Here is a 21,224-nt window from a genome sequence, read left to right on the forward strand (position 1 = left end):
CCTGTCCCTCGTTTTTGCCGATTGGCCCGACAACCTGGTTCTGCTCTCCAGCCCTCCTGATTGGACCAGCACCAGTCCTCCCGTCCAATCAAACTGCAGCAATCCCCCACACAACTCTATAAAGCTGGAGCTAAACCAGCTGCTGTGACTTAATATGAGCAGCTTGTCTTTGGGGTCTCTCGTTGGGTTTTATGTGAATCTGTAGCTCCTGCTAACAGCTTTGTACCTGGGAGTTAACAAAATGGTTAGCGTAGCTCTGAGCTAACATGTGTTGCACTGAGGCAGCTGTTTGTCTGCCTGGAAACGGGTCCAGACTTTAGCTAATTCCTCTGCACCCATGTGTTAACTACCTTTAGTCAGCCACGCTAACAGCAGGCGTGTTGCTGCCATGTTCTGACGGTTGAGTGGGGAGTTTACGTTTAGTCTGTTCATATTGTGTCACATGCAAGTTTACACAAGTTTGCAGCTTCGTTAGCGATTTAGCACCACCCACCAGCCCTGTTGTCTTCGTAGCATTACCGCCACTTCTTTTATTTTGTTAATTAGTCACCAAACCCAAAACAACCAGTTTTGTGTTCTTCCCTTAACGGATCCCGTTACTGACCACAAACTAATTAAGCTGAGTCATGCTCTGTAAAGCTGTATGCACATAAGTGCTTTGGGCTAAATGCTAACAAACTGAATGTTTAGCAGGTTTCCTGTTCACACTGCTCATGATCACAGTTTAGCATGTTAGCATGTAGCTTCTGCTAATGGCAAATTAATTAGCTTTGCTCATAATGGGGTATGTAAACACCAGATGATGGTGCAGGAAAGTTATTGCAGCTCATCCTCTTTGCAAAATGAACACCTGGACCAAATGTCATTTTCAAGACTTAAGATTTAAGATTTATTGGTTGTCACATGCTCGTACAGTCTGGCCAGTGAAATGCAGCAGTGAGCAGGAGAGTTTGCTGCTAAACTGGTTTCTATCACAAAACAAACTCCACCAGACATCAACCTCACGGCAGCGTTTCAGGAGGAGGTCGGGGGTCAGTGACCTCGCGAGGCTTCATCCTCTGGGGAACATGAACACACATACGAGGAGCTCAAAGAAAGACACAGAAGCGCATCCGTTTCAGGTTAATTTATAAAATAGTTCACTTGAGATACTGTGTTGAACATACAGTGCATTCCTCTACGGTACAATGCTTGTGTGCTGCACACACGTTAGAGCCCTCTAAGTTTTAACAGCCTGGCCATGTGGTGGATTGAATCATGAAGACTTTGGCATAGTTTAGTGACAGACTATCGGTAAAAAAAGACAAATGCAAACTGCAAATAGATATTTAAATCTCTCGTCGGTGCCCGAGGGCCTAATTTTAAAAGATTGGAGTCGGGTTTCATACGGAGTTTACAAACAGTCAATATAGAAAGTGGACAAAAGCTCAGGAACACTTGAGATTTATGAGTGAAATCTTCTCTCTGATGCCCTTTTTGAGTTAACAAACAGTCTGAAAGCCTGAAAAGGGGGTTTTAACCCGACTAAAACCTACATCATCCTGTGACAAGCCCCGTTTACGTTACTGTGTGAAGTGTCGTTACACATCGAAGGTATACAAGTCACGAATAAGCATTGTTGCTGATGTACAATATTAATATCACTGCTCGTTTCAATACAACTGCTTCACATGGAGTGGTTATGTCGGAGTTGTAGAGGGAGACACTTTCAGGCAGACTCTGGCAAATAACAGTACAAGCCATTGAAAAGAAAAAAAAATCAATGCAACTTATCTTACAAACATCACTCCTCTGTGGAGACTGTCACGGCCACGTGTTGGGAATATTTCAAGCGCGGTTCATGTTTAAATATCTAAAGCCAGTTAAATACGTATTGCTGCCCAGATCTGATAGTGTAGATAGAGAGAGAGACACGATGACTGGAGAGTCAGCAAACGCCGCCGCGGAAAGACGACGAGCTGCTGACAGTTTACTTGGCCTGGAGGAGGAGAGAACGTGGAGATACAGGATGAGACACATGGAGGAGCTCTGAGACGAGTGTGTTCAGGGCGGCGCTACTCACTTATGACTACGAGTTTTCCTCCAACGCCGACGCCGCTTCGTCACTCCACGTTGAGAACCGCCCAGTTGTCTTTCTTGTCCTGAAGATGATGATGATGAAGAAGACGAAATATTAAATGCTGAAAATCCATTTTTATTGTGTTTTGTGGTTGTTATGAACTTCTGACAAACCTCAGACCCCGAAAACTTTCTATCCTCCAGCCAAGGAACCAATCGTGTTCTTATACAATTTTATGTTTATTTTATTTTTTGGGAATAACTCTTTTGTTGTATGCTGCTAAAGTTGTTGTTTGACAATGGCAATAAACATCTATTCTATCATATCTGTTCTATTTACTGCTTCTTCTGAGCCACAAGCAAAACACAACAAACGTTATGCTGTTGGCTGCAAGAGTGAACACAAGAGTCTTCATGCACTCCCAACATCTGAAGAGCTGAACATACAGAGAGAGTCTCCCCCGTCCTGAAGGTGGTGTGAGCAGCAGCTGCATTTTAAGCATTTAGACGAAGGTAAAATCAACCATCTCTGCATTATATTGAGCTGTAAAAGTGAAACATACATTCTAGGAGTATGTGTGGTTTCATTAAAATGTTCAAAAGTGACTAAATATCAGAGCTTAAATTAAAAACTGCATGAAAATCTCTCCGTACAGTCTCGTAATTCTGAGTGATACAAGCAGACACAATGGGTTGCATTGTCTACTTTTTAATTAAAACTCCATCTTAATTGGTTTTCAGGGTTTTTTTGTGTCTGACCTCTGACATGACGGGCAGGTTGTCATGAGGAAGCAGCCACATGGTCCGGTGGGCCTTGGTTCTCTGTCTCTGGAGGAGCTTCCTCAGCAACCGTTTCACCTTCCGGTCTCTGGGGTCGGCACATTTCACCGCCTTCTTCGTGTAAAGACTGTAAAAGCAAAAAGAGTTAAATCTTTCTACACAGCACAGGATGGCAGCACAAGGAAACGATAAGAAACTTTGATCTTCTGTATGCAAATGTACAAACAAATATTGAGGATTAAGATGTGTGTCAGGTGTGGCAGAGAATCTGAGCCCACGTTGCCAGAAAGAGAAGCTGTGAGATGAACTAGTGATTTTGTTTTACAGTAATAAGGAGAACAAGCTGTGTTTAGAAGTGAGAGAAGTCGACAGAAATCTGCAGAGAGGACCAAAAGAAACTCTTGTATCCACTGAATAAGGACTCCATGTTTTCGTTAGCGCTCCATTCCCCAGCTACATCAGATTTCTCCGACCTGCTGGAAACAATAGGTATCACAATGCAGTTTACTTAACTAAACCCTGCTGTTCTGACTGACTGGCTGCGGCAGGGCTCAGCTGGCTCGGAAGGTATTTTCAGATGGCTTGTTATTCCCACATATTTCCTTTCTTACTTCCCTGGCAATTACAGCTCCGAGCCCTGCCATAACAACATGACCTGGAAAGATGACAATGCCTCTCAGCCCCGGCTCTGCCCTCCTCTAACGAGAGGCATATTTTCCATGCCTGCAGATTGCTTTGTGCTCTTTAGCTCCAGGAGTGGATAGCTGAAATACTTGCATGATGGCTTGTATACTGCAGTCGGGCCCCTCCGTCTGCACCTCAAACCGCAACACATCTTTGGTACGCACCTTGCCGTGGGAGTACAACATGCAACACTGGACATCCCTCTGCATCTGCACGCCTTTAGCTGGGAAACAAAAGAGACAAACAAGGGGAAGCAGAGTGAGCCGAGGGAAGTTTCCTGGTGTCACATTCAGTTAATCACGCAGGCTTACTGCTTTCTGTTTCACACCTTCCATTATGTTTTACTTTGTGAGGCCACGAGAGTGAAAATGTCTTTCTGAAGTGAACAAGCAACATCATAGCAGCTGCAAAAGTTTTGCACATTATTGTACATTTTCAGAGCAACAGAATCGTTTTGCATTCATATCTAGTCATTTCTAAACCCTGCAAAGTCAAGATCTGGATTTTCTTTTTGAAGTGCAAAGCAAAATCATACCAGCTGCAAAAGTTTTGCACATTATTAGAGCAAGAGAAACATTTTCGATTCATATTAAGTGCATTTCATGATCATTTCTAAACCCTGCAAAGTCAATACTCTGATATTTCTTCCAAAGTCAGAACAGCACTAAAGCAGCTGCAAAAGTTTTGCATGTTATTGTACATTTTCAGGGCAACAGAATCATATTGCATTCATATTTAGTGCATTTCATGATCATTTTTTAAACCCTGCAAAGTCAATATTATGATATTTTGTTCTGAAGTGAGAGCAGGACTAAAGCAAAACCATCCCAGCTGCAAAAGTTTTCCACATTATTGCACATTATCAGACATGACCCCAGCAACAGAAACACTGTGCATCACATTCAGTGCATTTAACTGTCATGTTTAAACCCTGCAAAGTCAATACTCTGATTCGTACAAAGACTGAGTGTCTTGGCAGCTTTTGTAGACAGAAGAGAGAGAAAAAAATTGCCCGTTCTGCAGAATGTGCACATGCTCTCCAGTTACATATACACATAGTCGGACATGGACGCACACATACACACACCAGAATGCCAGAGGAATTACAATGGCATCCCGTGGTGCTGAGAAACATGCTGCCATGCCAGTGAAACGAGAGAAAGTGAGAGAAAAAGAAGAGAGGGGGAGTGTGTGTTTGTGTGCAGGGCTTTCGCCGCGACGTCTCTCCATCCTGAAGCAAATCTGTAAACAAATTAAAGTGTGATGTGAAGCAGCAGGAGCAATCAGAGCCGCAAAATAGGACAGTGCTGGCTTTGTTGTGCCACAGATGATTCTGAATCCATCCTCAGCGCACTTCCAGCGTTCCCACTACCTCTCAGAAAACAGACGACACCATCACGCAGCCCTGACACAGTTGCTTGTGATTTCAGATGCTCGTCCTCCTGCCCTCTCTGTTTACATCCATGCCTCCCTCCCTGCTGCTCCTGCTGCTGCTGCTACTGCTGCTATCCCTCTTTCCCTTCTTCTTTCCTTTTCTGTCTTCGCCATCGCTCTCCCTCTCTCTCTCTCTTTTTTTTCTTGCTACACTGTCCACCTGCAGGGTGCATGCAAAGCCATGCAACACACTCACACGTATGGAGAGAAGTATGGTTGCGTCCTACCTTCTACAGATGCCAGGAAGATAACAGTCAGAGAGATAACAGTCAACATCTGCAGCATGAACATGATGAGGCTGGCAGAGAGGAGGATAATCTACTCTGTCACCTCTCCCTCTATGGCTGCCTCTCTTATATGACTCCCTCCCTCTCTTTATACCTCCCTGCCCATCTCTCACTCACTCACTTTCACCACCTCTCTTTTTCTGTCTTACCGTCTTCCCCTCCCACCCCCTCCTCTGTTTATCCATTTTCAGTCATTCTCACGCTCAACCAAACTCCCCTCCCTCTCATTCTCTTTCACATTCATCTCACCTCTCACTCATTTCTCCCTCCTTGTCTCCTCGCTCAGGATGCCAAGCCTCATTTGTCTCATTTCAGGCTTTAAAATTCCTCCTTTCGTCCTGTTACTTTTCTCGTCTTTGGTGCATTTTTTTTTTCCTTTTCTTTCCAGATCAAAGGGGTGAGAAGGAATCACCATGTGGCTTTCACATGTATCCTCATGATCGGCCCAGTTATTTGGCACAAATTTATTTTCTAATAACCAAAATAATGTTCACTTAAGTGTGGTTTGCAGCTGTGTAGTGTAGTTGTGGAAACTCTGGGTGAACTGTAGGCGTGTCTGACTCGTGCATCTGAATCGCTTCTGCAGCAGAGTTATGTTCTCTGTGAGATTCCAGACAAAATGCCAAACACACCTAGAAACTATGATAAACTGCATTCATTAGCTCAACTTAACCCTGAATGTCAACATGCATAAATTAATCACGGCTTTTTTAAACATCTGTTGTAGATATGTGACTTTAAATGTACCGTACACGTTCTCCTTGAGCCATTAAAAGTGAGCTACAATTTTGTTGTTACTGACTTTGGAACCACCACCTGCAAAAAGTCTCAGATAAGCCAGAGTTTCTTATTAAGCATTTGTTTTCTTTGTCTTGATTTCATGCCGTGTATTTTGTGGCTGCAAATTTTCCACATAATTGTTACACTGTAAGCCTAATGTTTGCTTAATGTCAAGTTATTTGCTGTTTTTTTTAAGCAGCGTTCCACAAGGATTGGTCCTTGGCCTCTTGCTGTTTTCAGTTTTTATGCTCCCTATAGTTCAGCCAATTATAAATGCAAGGTTAACTTTCTATGCTGATGATACACCGCTGTACGTGTCGGAGTTCAAGCTCAAAATAAAGCTTGTTTTAAAGCATGTGTTACAAATATCTAGTATTAAATGCTACAGATCCTTCTCCGTAAAATAAGAAATCTTATATTTTGTTGGGGATCTGTAATCGTGCATCTCATTTACAGCATAAACTTAAAAGTGTAGCATCGATTCTAAAACCAGTCTGTGGGCTTTGTTTGATTCTAGTCTATGTTTTCTTTTTATAATTTTTGTACATAATAGCTTTGCTGTCTTTTCATTTCCTACAAATTGTTAAACTCCAGGGATAAAGTTTGCTTAATGTTATGATATTTGCACATTTTTGAAGCGGTGTTCCACAAGGATTGGGTCTTGGCCTCCTGCTGTTTTCAGTTTTTATGCTCCCTATAGTTCAGGCAATTGTAAATGCAAGGTTAACTTTGTATGCCGATGACACACCATTGTATGTGTTAGATTTTGAACTTAAAATGAGGCTTGTTTTAAAGCATGTGTATACGTTGTGATAAATGCTACAGATCATTTTCCAAAAAATAACTAATCTTATATTCTTATGTTTGGCCCCCGTAATCGTCTCATTTACAATATAAACCTCAAAGTTTGGACGCAATATGAAACCAGTCTGAGGGCTTTATTTGATTCTAGTTTATGTTTTCTTGCTGTAATTTTATTTTTGTGGCTTGGTTCATAACAACACACCAATGTCAGCAAGTAAATGTCATTGGTTTGGCTAATAAAGTGATTCAGATGTTTGAGAAACATGTCCGTAATGGGTCTTTGCAGCCTCTCCCCCGTCAGCCCATAAATCATCATAAAACTGTTGCTTTGTTTTGATAACACCCCAAGAATAAGCTGAAGGCGCGATCTGAGAGTCAAGCATCTACATCCATTACAGAGGCTTCAACAGAAAACAGCATCAGGAGCTCATTACATGGACAGAAACCAGAGAAATTGATGTGGGCCTGCATCTGTTTCACTAAGATATTCCGTTGAACCGACCTTGTGGTGGAAGGGGGGAAAAAAAACGACAAACACAGATGTCAACGTGGGATTATGCAGCCAACAACAACAGTGCATTAAATGATTAATAAAAAGCCTGATCAGGTTTGACAGATACACAAGTGTTTCCACATTGCAAAGTCAGACTGCTTCAGCTGGCTGGATAATTAACAAATCAGCTATAATTCCTAATAACGAGGAAATGCATTCCTGTCAGCTGGTAGATCCAGAACACATTATATGATCATACATAGACTACAACGTCGGGGGAGTTAAAGTGCTGCTGCCATCACACTTACTGAGGCCAGGAGTTGTTTGAATAGCTCTGATTGTGTAACGTGTTGCCTGGAGTACTGCTCATTCCCATGTCCTTCCACTGTAGAAGTGAAGTGTGCTCAGCTTCAGAGAGTGTGTGACCTGGCTGCCTTAAAACCTTGAATCAGGCAAGCTGAGGAATTCCAGTTATTTGCACACATATCTGAGTTCCCTCAACTAAGAATAATAGTTGGTGTGGCAAAGGTGAGGCTGACAAAACAGTCAGTCCAACTCTGTACTTTAATGAACAAGTTTTTTTTAATAGTGATAACAACAAAATACTTCAAGTTGAACAAACCTACGTCCTCACCGGAACGACATGAAAGACGAGTAAAACCAACAAACTTCTGCTGATATCTTGAGCTGTAACAAAAATGAAAGAGATTTAAACATCTTGTTGAATTAATTTGTGATATTTAGTTGTGCAAACATAATAATTAAAGGTGATTCCACCAAGCATCTTAATGAATGAACTTTAAAGGCAGCCTGGTTACATTTTGAGGAATAATGCGTCTTTTTCAATTATAAGAAACTGAACTGGTCATTTCTCACATTACTTACGTTAAGCTGAGCTCACTCTCTGGTCGGAGGTCATTGATCACTACAGAAGTCTCTGTCATGGTGTCCCTTTGCTCGCTGAACCCCGATAAAGACATAAAACCACCTCTCACATCCACAGCAATCAAAATTCAAACACAGCACAACGAACACAACAAACACAAAACTTAATCTAATTAAAATACTTAAAGCCATTTAGATTTGAACTTTAACATTCCCGTGGCTCGTTGCACTGCCAACACGGAACTGCTTCTATTCCAACAGTATTGAACACAAGGAGCAAGCTGCAGCCTTCCATCTAATTAAACAGTGAGAGGCTCCACCTGGTGGTGCAACCAGGTACTACAGCTGATCTATAACACATTTTCAGACATTTCTTAACTTCTGCCTTATTGATTCGAATATTTTCAATTGGTTAAATAATTAATCGATTAGCAACTGATCAATAAAATCCCTTCCATTACCTTCAAAAGTCCTACAAGATAACAGCTGAAGTACATATAATAAATCCTGATCTCCTATGCATTATGTTTTAAGGGTTTCCTCTGCATGTTTACAGAGGTCACTCAACATAGTTGTGTGAATCAGGGAATCTATGCTATCTGAATGACTCTGGCTAAACCAGCTAACAGAATAAAACGCTGTACTTTAAGTAATGATTGAACTACCTTCAGAAAGAGAACCGAGGGAGCAAAAACCTCACACCTTTATTTTTAAAGGGCCCCATCACCCAAACCTAACCAGCCATGCAGATCAGGTTTTTTTCACTTGTAGTCTTTTAAATTCACTTTAAAGAACGACATTTTCATTAAAAACATTTGTTTTTGGTCATCTCCAAGGATGTAGAAGTGAACTCCAGGACATCACTGTTGGAGGTAGTTACAGATGCAACATGGATCATCTCCACTGGAACCTTTTACATCAGATGAACGAAGGTCTTCATCCTGATGATAAGTGAAAGATTTTATTCCCTCATAAGGGACAGAAAACATTATAAAGAGACCATTATGACGTGTAGCCGATGTCTATGGGCCTGATACCGAGCTGAACATTGCAATTCTTCATCTGCTCCATCCAGTGTTTGATACACAAATTATAATAATCAGTTCCTGGTTTGTGTACCTGCAGTTATTCTGTTACAGCTTCAGGGTTTGTTTTTTAAAAAAAGTTGTTGCATCGTCTCAAACTGAAAACTCAACAGCAAACTTTAGGATTTTGTGGATCCTTAAATGCCAATAAAAACGCAGCTCGTCTGGTGGCTGCGTTCTGTTCTGATCTACTGAGGCGGCTGCTGCTGCTGCTGGACGCTGCAGAAACTTGTATCTTCCCTCAAGTTATTCCTGCTGGATTGGCACCAAAGTGTGACATTTATAGCCGATGGTTCGGTGAGATGAAAAGGCCTCAACCGACACGCTGCCTTGTCTTTTTTTTTTTTATGTTTGGCCGCGGAGCTCAGTTAAAACCGCCGGGGTGGATCCACTATATAATCCTGCAGATATTTCCTCCTCATTATTACATAAATTAAGCATATAAATTCAAACAACACGCCACAATTCATTACCCTTAATGCTTTGGACGTACTGTTCTTTGCAACAACAACAAAAAAAGTAGATAAATGTTGAGTGCCTTGGCAGGACCGGACTGGAACCATGAGTCACCTCTCACGCAGGGAAATATTGCTTCAGACACTAATGTGGGACATGTAATGGACATATTTTGTAGGGTTAGATCAATACGGGCCCGCAGAAGTTCCTGTGGTTCGACAGATCTTAACGTCGAACAAATGATCCCTTTGGCTTCTGAAACAGTCGGTGGAAAAATTCAGACAACAAGGCAACATTATGTCCCTTATGGATCCCTGGATATGAAAATATGCAGGCTGAGCACTGAGGGGTGAGGTTGGGGTAAAAATGTGTATATACGTGTGTGTGTGTGTGTGTGTGTGTGTGTGTGAGATGGGGGTGTGGTTAACTCAAGAATTTGACCCAAGAAATCAGGTTGGAATCTCAGCTGCAAAAACATACCTTCCACATGACTACAGGTCTGCTGGTGAGACGGAGACATTTTGTGCATATCTCTGCAGTGATTAAAATATCTCCTGTCAAGGTGTGCGGAGCCGCAGACATGCAAGAAATCAGGCGGTGAATGGCCGAGGAGGGGGGTGGCCATCTTCCTCTGCGAGGGGGAGCAGGGCTGCAGAGGGATGGAGGGATGCTCTGGCCTCCAGGAGATGATGGAGGACTCGGCTCACCGCGCTGGACACGCAGCCTAAGAAGATCTTATTGTACCTGACGGGGATTTCTGAGGGATAAGATGCAGGGGGGCAAATACTTGATATAATCTTTGAAAGAAGGCGAACGGGGAGGTCCACGAAACAAGTTGTGTGCGATGCAGCTCTCAATACAGAATCCTGCACAGCATTCTTTTATTTGTTTGTTTTCTTTGCTGAAGACGTTAATCTGGCAATAAATTATTTTGCATTCTTCTGCTTAAAGGAACAGCTCCTACCTGTGTGTTAATTAGCGAGCTCTAGGTTGGTTTATTCTATCAGTGAGGAGTCTTGATCCACTGACGTTTCTGTTTTTAGTGAAGCGTCTTGACAGCTACACGATGGACAACCTGAGATGAGGTTCAGATGTTCACGGTGTTTCCCTCACGTTTCCCTCAAGCATCACCACCATGTTCTCGTTAAATGAAACTAAAGGATGATTGTCATAACATTTGGTACGTTCATACTCTAATAAACAAACGAGTTCAAAAGTGTAAAACGTGGTTTTCTGCTGTCACTAACTATCCGTACATGATGTTTCCGCTCACGCCACAAAACAAAGTCCACATGCTTCCAGCTGGTTTGATTCTTTATTGTTTCCATAAAATAAGAATACAATTATGTAGCCTATTAATACCCACTGCTCCCATCTGCAGTCATCTCATCATCTCATCATCGCATCGTGCCTCCACTTTGCGGTCAAAAAACGTTTTGCCTCGATCACCTGTCCTGAGTAACCGGGCAGTAAAACTTCCACCAGAAGCTGCCGGCGCCACCTGAACATCTATTGCAATGAAAAGAAATGAATAAACGAATACGTTAGTAAATTACATTCATATTTAGCAAACAACGCCTGATCTTTGCTGATTGAATGTTGTTCCAGCAGCCTCAGCATGTTAGCGTTAGCTGATGTTAGCATGCTAACATGCTTCACATTTAGAGCACAGCCTCAACAGCGCTCCTGATCTTCTCATCTGTCTTCAGAGCTTCAACAGAAGACCACTTGACTTCTCTTTTTGGCTCCTGAAGACGTCTCACCCCTTATTCAGGATTCATCTTCATTTTTTTGGGGTTTTTAAATATATTTTTTGGGCTTTTGCCTTTATTTTAGAGCGGTAGAGATAGACAGGAAAGGAGGGAGAAGAATGAAGAGAGACCTGCAGCAAAGAGTCGTGAGCGGGAGTCGAACCCACGACAGGAAGCTACAGCCTGTTCATGGGTCACCCGCTCACCTGGTGAGCTGTGGGGCGCCCTCGTCTTCGGTTGTAACTGACCCACTTATATTTCGTCACTTCCAAATCACACGGTTGCTGCCGCCCATCGGCCCGTGACCCGTATACCTGGAGGTGTTGATGGTTGTGGAACTGCAGGTCAGAGATGGTTTAAGATGGTGATGATGGTCAGACCTTCTGGAGAGAGATCTCCAGCCTGCGTTACATGTAAGTGATGCCACAGACACCCACTACTCATCAGATATCTGCTTAAATGATTAAAGAAACAGGTTTATGTGCTTTATTGCTGATTTTGATGAGGAGATGTCTTCGTAGATCTCAGTAATGGAGGTCATACTAAGTGCTTCAACAGAAGGCAGCTAGACTTCTTGAAGACATGCCGTTTCTGATTCAACAGACTTGTTTGGTTCTAATGATGGGGTTCACAAATCACCAGCTCATGGCCCGCCGATGATGGGTCTGGGACAGTACTGCCTTATAAGTACCTGATAAGTGTTGGGGCTCTACAACACCACCGAGTTATACGTCCTCGACAAACGGTGCCGTCCACGACACCACTGCTTTGTAAGTAGCTGATAAATGGTGGAGGTTTACAACGACAGCGTTACACATCCCTGATGAGTGGTGCGGGTTTATGACACTGCTGCCTCATAAGTGGTGACGTCTACAACACCACTTATCTGGTTCTTACAAAGCAGTCTTAGGAAGTTTCACCACCCTGAACATCTCGACTCATCTCCAACCTGGTGGTTTCAGCATTCACACCTGGAGTCAGGTGAGTCTTGGGTCATTTATGGACCAATAGAACCCTAATTTGGTGGTGACAACACATACCTGGGACCCTCAGTCAGTCAGTACCAACTGAAGAAGCCTCTTGGACGATGGTTCAAGAACCAAACAGAGGAGTCCAGTTCTACTGATTTAGGATTGCTGTGACCTGGATGACTGAGAATCTACAGACGTCTTCTTATCTAAATCAGCAACAAAGCAGCTAAGCCCATTTCTCCAGAACCTGAAACTATTCCTTTAACTTCAAACTGAAAAGCAGAGCTGGTTGTGTTTTATTTGATATCTGACGATTATAAAAATGTCAGTCTAATTTGTTCTTTGAAAAAGCTAAACGGTCAAATCGAGCTCCGAGTCCAAAGCCACAGGATCAAAGCTTCCTCTCCCAGCACGCCGGTTTTTCCATCAGCACAAAGGAGAACCAGATTCTGGGTTCATGTTCTGCTCTGAACGAGGGAACGCGCTGCATTTTCTGTTCACATGAGATTTCCTTAATGGAATGTCTTTATTGACTGTGGAAATAAAATGATGTCCAACCATTCAACATGTGATTATATTTTATTAGAAAAGAGTACTGCATGTTCCCCTGTGCCAGTCAGGCATTCCTCTGCAGGGAGTTGACTGGTTCTCCTCTGGAACCAAACATCTGTGCTTCTCACAGCTCTGTTTCATTACCCCCCGAAACACTAAACCCAGAAAATCAGCTTAAACACACTCAGGCATTTATTTTGAAAATCCCCACTACAAAAACTCAAAGGGTCTCGACTGAGCCCAGAGTGTGAAACTGGACACTGCTGGACGTGTTTAACAAATGCTGCCAGGAAGAACAACACACAGCTCGGGTCTGGAGAGATTTCGGATACATTCCTGATGCAGACTCGGAGCTGTGTGATTTTCTCAGTGTCACCGTGTTGAGCAAGAAACTCGACCTTCAGCGTTTCACCACCGAGCGGCTTGTGTTGCACGGCCCGCATGCATAAAGATGAGCTGCTGCAGCTGCAAAACGGAGCACGAAAAGTTAGATGTGGATTACTTTTTTAAAGGATTTGCTATTAGTGAAGACAAAAATAGAAAATAAAAGGATCTAATATGTCACTGTGGATTTCTTTGCTTGAAACCAGAGCCCTTTGACTCGTTATCAGCGTTAACAAAGATGTGTTGCAACCATTTGCACCTTTATAATCACAACCTCAGTCCACAGTTCTGCCTTTTTTTCTGAAAAATATCAACACTGACTTTGAAAAATGCTTTAGAAGATTTGCAAACTCATGCAACAGCCCACAATTATGCAGTGTTCCGTGTTAAAATCAGCTTAAAATATAAAAAAGACCCAAAAAGAGTATGTATTAGGAGCACTTTAGCTAAATGCTAACTTCTTTGTGTTACTGGGTTTTGGTCCAACTGACACAACAGGCAGCAAATTCAAATATTAATATATAAAATTTGTGAATTTGTGAATTTCTCCACTGTGAGATAAATAAAGGCATATCTTATCTTATCTTATAAAAAATACAATACTCCTGTTGATCCGAAATGCAATTTATAAAAAGATTTACGGCCACTTTTCCTAAAATAAAATCAGCTTAACCCTGAAAATTCAACCGGTAAAGATTCCCTCTGATGATTTTTAGCCTGAGGAGGAAATCCTTTAAATGTGTTGACAAGCGCAGCACCCTGGACAGCTCCCACGTCCCCGGATATCCCCGGATCAGCACCTTGGACAGCAGTTTGGCCCGCTTTGGCACAGAACGATAAAAACGATGCACCTGAGCTGCACGGGACGACACGAGGAAGCTACGTATCCGACACGCTGCGGTTTCCCAACTGTGAGGGTTTTATCGTTCATAAACGTGCTCCCACATGCACGGTTTCTTCTACGGTTGTTACTGCTGCTGTAATTTCTGCATTAAATTAAGCTCGACACATTTACTGTCGACGATCATGTGAGTGAAATCAGACACGAGGAAGCTTCTCGTCGGTCCGCGGGGCTCTACGATTTCCAGGGAAAGTTTGGTTTGGTTCCTCTGAAAATCGGACAAAACATCCATTCGGTTCCCACTTCAATAAAAGTCCAGATTATTTACTCAGAGGGTGTAGGTGAGCCGAGGCGTTTAACTGGACAAAATGAAAATAGGACCGACGGGGCAGGCTGCCAGCGCTCGGGAGGCGAAAAGCAAAAAAACACTCTTTGGCTCAGGTGAGACGATGACTTTGTCCAACATCTAACGAGGTTGTCAGGGCAGCTAGAGAAAATAATTGTTATACTGAAGTCTTTGAAACACACTCCTGCTGAACGAGTGGTGACGCTGATCGGATCCGACAATATTTGTTCTGCAGATTGAATCCGGTTTCTAGCTAAAGGTGAACCTGTGCAGCGGTTTCATTCCAACACAACCCAGTTGCTTAAAACGTCCATTTATTTCGTCGTACAGTAGTATCTCACAAATATTTACATAAAAATGTACATATCACCATCAATGTCTTCAAAATTAAGTATGAAAAGTCTGAAGGGCCCGTCGTATAAAAGCATTTACAAACATCCGATCTGAGGGTTCGACTTAGAAAAGTACCACCAGGTCTCTGACAACAAGCTGTGCTCCTGCGGTGGAAAGTTGTTCTCGGATGGTTTCTGGATTTTCAGACTCGGTCTCCTGAAGCTGTCTTTAATCTAGCGTGCCTGCAGAGAAAGATCAGAATTAGTACAACATGTTCTGGTGCAAAACGCGGCCAACGAGGTCCATTAAATGTGTACATATCTGCAGGAGGAAGCTCAACGGTTCTGTGTTCTTGTGTTGTGCGTGGAATTGGAGGTTGGTCACATTAAAAGCATAATGGACAGCAGTTAAATAAAGAATGTAATAAGTTGCATAGCTGAGTTATTGCACTCTCAGAATGTAATAAGTTGCATAGCTGTATTTATTTAATGATGATGCCGAGGATCTTGAGGAATTTTTCGTCGTCTCTGCGAGGCTTACCTTCGAGAAATGCAAACTCATCTATGGCCTCTATCGCGTTGTCTGTGGAGACAAGAGGACAGAGGGGGAAGGTTTTTACCGTCGCACCGTCAGCGCTGCACCAGCCTATCAGTGAAAGCGTTTATACTTCTGCACAATATGAAATCATCAGCTTTAGTGATAGAACCATGAACCGGCTCAGGACTGGAGAACGGTGGCAGATTTAGACCAGAGCTACAATCCACCAGCGTCAGACCAGATGTTCTGCTTCATCATGAAGCTCACAGAGGAGCATTCAGTGGAAGAAGCTGAAGCACACTGAGCTACAACACGGCTGCACAACAAAACCTCTTCATCGTGTTGTCGAGGTAAAGCCCTCCAACAGGCGTTCAAAGAGCTGAAGAGCTGCTCGCAATGGGAATCCGTCCAAGTGTCCAAGTATTCATACCGAAATCAAGTTGTTTTTTTTAATGAGCCTTTCAGGTGTGTTATTCTCGTAGATGAATCGCAGCAGCTGGACCTGCTTGAGTTCCTTGAAGACGTTCCACCTTCATCCAAGAGGCTTCATCAGCTCTGACTGACTAGTTCCAGATACTGATATCCTGAAGGAGCCACTAACACCTGAGTTTGGTTTTAATTGTGGGTTTGTTGCTCCTCCCCCTCGTTATGTGGGTCGTTAGTGCTCCCCTGCCACCGTGGGGTTCGTTAGGGTCTTTGTGGCTCGGTGTGGATGTGGTTGCATCTTCCTGGGGAGAGATCTTAGGACTGAACTGTAAACTGGTGAGAGATGACGCCTCAGACCTCCACCTCTGTTGAGGGATGGTCTTTCCAAAGACTGCTGCTGACGTCTTCAACGAACTCAAGCAGGTCCAGCTGCTACGATTAATCTATCAGAAGAACCAGGACCTGGAGGACTGAGAACCTTCACGGACATGTTTCGGTTGTGTTCTGAGCGAATGCAGCCGATGCAAGTGCAGAACTTTTATCCTGAGAACGAAACTCGATTATTAACTTTCCCCTTTTATAGATCTATCAAACAGACCAACCAGAGCCTGAAGACGCTCCTCCATCCTGAAGATCTGCTGCTTAGAGACGCTGCGACTTCTCAGCTAGCTTCACTGATGACGGACTTAAAGATGAAAGCAACACGGCGGCGGGTTTGTTCATCTGTGATCAGGTGTGTAGCCGCCTGTGCATCAAACCCGTCTCAGACAGAATCACCTGGATGTTTACATCAGCGCTACAAGAGAGGAAGTGGGTGAAACCGGCTTCTGGTGGCATTTAAGCAGCATTTTTCTGCCATTTAGAGCGAGCTGAAGCGACGACAATCTCCAAAGCAGCAGATCTGCAGCCATATTTAAACACTATTAAAGTAGCGCCGTCACCAAGTCCTCTCTTTATGAACACACACGAGCTAAAGTCAAGCTAAAACACATCTGCTGTCGCTCCCTGTAGGGCTGCTAATCGTCTAAATGCTGCACGCTAATGAATATCAAGCAGTTTTCATTAGTAGGTTGCAGCACTTTCAGCTGCATCGGACGACTTTTTAAAGGAAGACGTGTCCGTAGTCTGCTCAGTGAATCAGTGTTTAATAGAATAAAGCAGCTTAATATCCAGAACCACGACCTCGAGACCAAAGTACGCACCGAACCCAAACGTTAGCGCCGTGACTCCCTCGGTACTCGCTGACTGAAGAGACTAATCCTACGTTACAGACCTGAAGCACGGAGCGTCTTTAGCATTAAAACGATCTTCACATCACTCACCCAGATCTTTTCTTTGCAAAGTTTTCCTCTTCCCCTGCTGAGCGTACACCAGGGCGTCTTTGGCAATCATCTCCACAAACAACTCCTGCAAGAAAAAAACAAAAAAAATCAAACAAAAACTCATATATTCTGTTTAACTAATAGGAACATCTGATATTTTCCCACCAAAATTCACGAGAACCCAAATTCATCCACAAGAAGTAAGACCTGATTGTGAACAGTTCAGGAGGAGGCCTCGGGGAAGACCCAGGACACGTTGGAGAGATTATGTCTCTCAACTGGCCTGGGAACACCTAGGGGTCCCCTTGAAAGAGCTGGAGGAGGTGTGTGCAGATCGGGAAGTCTGGGCGGCTTTGCTAAGGCTGCTGCCTCCGAGACCAGATTCCGGATAAAGCGGAGGAAGATGGATGGATGTGAACAGTTCATTTCATGTTCCTTTCATTTCTGTTGTCATTTAGTACAAACACAACATTAACGAGGTTCCGTCTGTGAGCGGACTTACCATCTATTAAGGGTTAACTGTTATAATTTTAGCTAAAAAGTCACACAGCTGGACATCAGAGCTCCAACATGCTGCTGGCATCACGTCATGGAATAAGTTTCTAGCAAAGCCTTATTGGATGCATGTTCACACGGTTACCAGAAGCGTTGCAGGCTGAGACGCTTTGGTCCCGATTGGTTTAGTCAATTCTAAATTAAAACGGAAACAAGAGCTGCACGATGTTTAGTTTCAGCATCAACACTGGGAAACGTGAAATAAGCCAAATGACCTCAAACACATCACATTACACCTTTTTTCCCGCCTGCTTGATAGAAACAGAAAACTTGCATGATTCTTGTTTTCAAAGACTAATTTGCAGGACGAGTGCGTCTGACAGATCATCATTTACTGTAAAGGCTCTTGGACACGCTGGGTTTTCTTGTCGACGTGCAGCCTCCACATCTGCAGACCGAGCAGGAGAGAAACACCGAAAAGCAAGATTCGGTTGCAAGAACATCAGTCGTACGAACATATTTCAGCTGCCGAGAGGATGACGCCGACCCAAAACAGGTACTTTGTTGGCAGCGCCTCTCAGATGTTTGAGCGTTTAGATCAGCAGCACAGAGCTCTGAGCGATGAGCCCACAGCCAGATCTGAACAGCACCTAAATCATAGAGCTGGTCTGGATCCAGAAAGGTTCCAAACGACGTAGCTGCTAATTAACAAAGCTGCCAAAGAGGGGTTTAAAAACATGATCTCATTACTTGACAAGCAGAACACGATAGAGTCACGCAGCTGGTTTTCAGTGAGACACGAGTGAACGCCGTCACAGCTGCAGCAAACCTGCGGTCCAACTGGACGCTGGAGTTCTGTTTGGGTCTGATTGTCCACTTTATTAATGCTGCTCCAGTCGATCGTACAAGTGAGAGCATCAAGTCTGTTTAGGATCAGACACAAAGCTGCTGTATTCACTCCAATGAAGCGTCCAATAAAAAAAAGACAAAAACAACAACAGTCACTCAAATAACTAGAAACTGAAAAAAGTAAAAATAAATAAAAATTTGCTAAATTATAATTTAGTGAAATAAAACGTTGCTTTTCAATTCTGGCTGAAAAGAATAATTGAAAAAAAAATCCTGGACAAATTAGAGCAGTTTGCTGATGAGCAGTGGGCCAAAAATACCTGTCAACAGGTGCAGAAGTTTTCTTATATATATATTTCTGTTGAACCACAACTCAATTTTTTTTTAAATGTATTATTACTTTTGTCAGTTTCAGCTTATTCCAGTGACTGAAGCTGTTTTTTCCTCTTTAATGGGAGGCTGTGAACACATCTGAGGACGGCTGCAGCTGTTTAACTCAAAAACTTGTCCTGAAAATGCATTAATCATTTTAATAAATGTCATTTTTATAATCAGTTTATTGTTAAAGGCATTTCAGACTGAAGGCCACGTTGCTGAGGGGTTCAGCGATGATGAAGGATGCAGACTTTACTGTGGGTTGATGTGAGAACACGTGGCCTTAATGTGAGCTTTAAACACCTCTGGATGATAAGAGATTTACCAAATCGCTCAAATGCTTCTAGAATTATTATTTTCTCTATAAAAATGTGAGATATTCAGACATCTGGGGAACTCCTGTAGTTTTCTATCACTTCATATATCGCAGAAAAACAACATCTAGCAAAATATGTTTTCCAACATCGTGCAGCCCCGATAGAAATAAGATATTAATCACTTATAATAACGATATAATAAAATGCATGAAGCTGAATTTCATCCCAGTGTCACATGTTTGCAGCACACAGTCTGTTAGTGTTCATTTTATTTTATTTTTATTGTATTTTATTTACCGTGGCTTTAGCGATGATGAACACGGACTCCTGGCTGGCCAGAGACACGTCCGGGTCGGTCTTCATCAGCGCCTTGATGCGGGCCAGCGGCAGCTTGGAGAGCCGGCTGTGGCTCCCGGCGGCCCCGGGGCCTGTCTGCTGCGGCTGCCCGCTCTCCTCCGCCTCGGCCCCGCGGCTCTCCTCCTCGCTCCCGCACCGGTCCGGGTCGTGCTCCGTCGGGGTGACGGGCGTCGCCACCGTCGCTGCCATTTCGTTTTTAAAAAATAAATATTCTACACAAACGTTAAGTTTCCAAAAAAAAAACCGAACCACAGAAGCGTCTCCGGGTGTTTTCAGGCTACATGTCCCGGTCCATAACAACATCAGCGGCAGCAGCGCGCCAGCATGTGCTTCCGGGCTTCGGTGAGGCCGCGCCAACTGGTCCTCGTCGCTGATTGGACGGAGCGTGACTCGGAGCTCTGCTATTGGCTAGAAATAGACGCCCATCAAAGCGGGTTCCCGCCTCGGACGCCAACGTGCAGCGTGATGTGGAAATGTCAGGATGGAGGTGACGGAGGCCACAAACCAGGGTGATGTGGGATAAAAACTGAAATGTTTACCGTTTAGCTTAAGTAACTAGATTTTTTTGGCGAATTATATTTACAGAAAATGCACAAAACCCAACATTACTCCCGGTGTGTCCACTGGGGGGCAGTAGAGAGCAGCTGTAAACACAACGCTGCACCTGTGGGGCTCCTTTCAGACCACCTGGATACAGAACAGTACTGGTTTATTAGAGTCAGTCACACAGAGGTCACTTCACCTCAACGCTCCTCATGGCTTCAGTCAGGCATCAACTAGCTCTGGACAGTTATGTATGTTTTTATTTCATAAATGTAGGTTTTAAACTTTATTTATTTTAATGTTGTGGATCCTCAGGTGGGATGTTTGCTATCTAAGAGAGCTACAGGACATCAGGCGAGCTCTATCGCATCATAAAGCAGCAACAAAAATAATAAAAATACATCCACAGAGCTTCACAAATGTATTCGACCACCACTCAGTGTCAGGTTTACGCCACAGTGGCTCTAAAGTAACAGCACTGGTAATTACTTTAATCATTTCTTCTGTTTCTGTGATGGTTGATACGCCTGTATGTAGAAGCTCTTTAACCAAAATGATGTTTTTGATGCTAAAATATAATTATTATTGTTATCCATGAAGTTTCAAATTAAGAGTTTACAAAAAAACTGTAAATCACATGATTATTTCTTGATTGAGACGTCAAATTATAGTTATTTACTTGATGCTTGATTAATTTCTGACTCCTCAGAGAAGCCCAGTGGCTCAGATTTGGGTATAAAACGGTGAATTCAGTTGGAAGTTCCTCATTCCTGTTCAAAATGGTAAAACATAGAGAGCTGAGAGAATTAAAGCACTTTCTATATATACACAGTGCTTAACATAATGGACAGGTGGTCTAATAGGTTAGTTAAGCGCTGTGTAGCTTTTAAAACCATCCAGATAACTAACATGCTGGTTCATGTGACTAAAACATTCTGTCCATGTGTGATAACAATCTACCTGCAGCTTTTAAAATTAAAAATATTCCGAGGGCTGCGGTGGAGTTCAGGACTCGTGAGGACGACCGCCGACATGTCACAAGTCATTTAAGTTCAGATTATAAGCCGTACCTGTGAAGA

The 21,224-nt window shown here is 43.2% G+C and overlaps 2 protein-coding genes across 3 annotated transcripts; both read right to left on the reverse strand.

The window, feature by feature from the left end:
* Positions 1-1,111: 1,111 nt before the first annotated feature.
* Positions 1,112-5,334, reverse strand: ccl44 (chemokine (C-C motif) ligand 44). Its single transcript, XM_008292602.1, has 5 exons — positions 5,184-5,334; positions 3,616-3,745; positions 2,818-2,965; positions 2,063-2,141; positions 1,112-1,978 (listed from the first exon to the last, which is right to left on the reverse strand). The coding sequence occupies exons 1-4, from the start codon at positions 5,245-5,247 to the stop codon at positions 2,103-2,105; spliced, it is 381 nt and encodes a 126-aa protein (XP_008290824.1). The 5' UTR covers positions 5,248-5,334; the 3' UTR covers positions 1,112-1,978; positions 2,063-2,102.
* pole4 (polymerase (DNA-directed), epsilon 4, accessory subunit) lies at positions 2,806-19,921 on the reverse strand. 2 transcript variants are annotated; one of them, XR_520594.1, is made up of 5 exons: positions 19,543-19,921; positions 17,210-17,294; positions 15,465-15,506; positions 14,900-15,166; positions 2,806-2,817 (listed from the first exon to the last, which is right to left on the reverse strand). XR_520594.1 is itself a non-coding variant. In XM_008292601.1 (4 exons), the coding sequence occupies exons 1-4, from the start codon at positions 19,903-19,905 to the stop codon at positions 15,153-15,155; spliced, it is 504 nt and encodes a 167-aa protein (XP_008290823.1). In that variant the 5' UTR covers positions 19,906-19,921; the 3' UTR covers positions 14,889-15,152. The 2 variants fall into 2 exon arrangements, 1 of the variants encoding a protein (XP_008290823.1); XM_008292601.1 differs by lacking the exon at positions 2,806-2,817 and having other exon boundaries at positions 14,889-15,166.
* Between the last annotated feature and the right edge of the window lie 1,303 nt (positions 19,922-21,224).

This window comes from Stegastes partitus, unplaced genomic scaffold (assembly GCF_000690725.1).
Source record: "Stegastes partitus isolate 25-593 unplaced genomic scaffold, Stegastes_partitus-1.0.2 Scaffold820, whole genome shotgun sequence".
Lineage (NCBI taxonomy): Eukaryota > Metazoa > Chordata > Actinopteri > Pomacentridae > Stegastes > Stegastes partitus.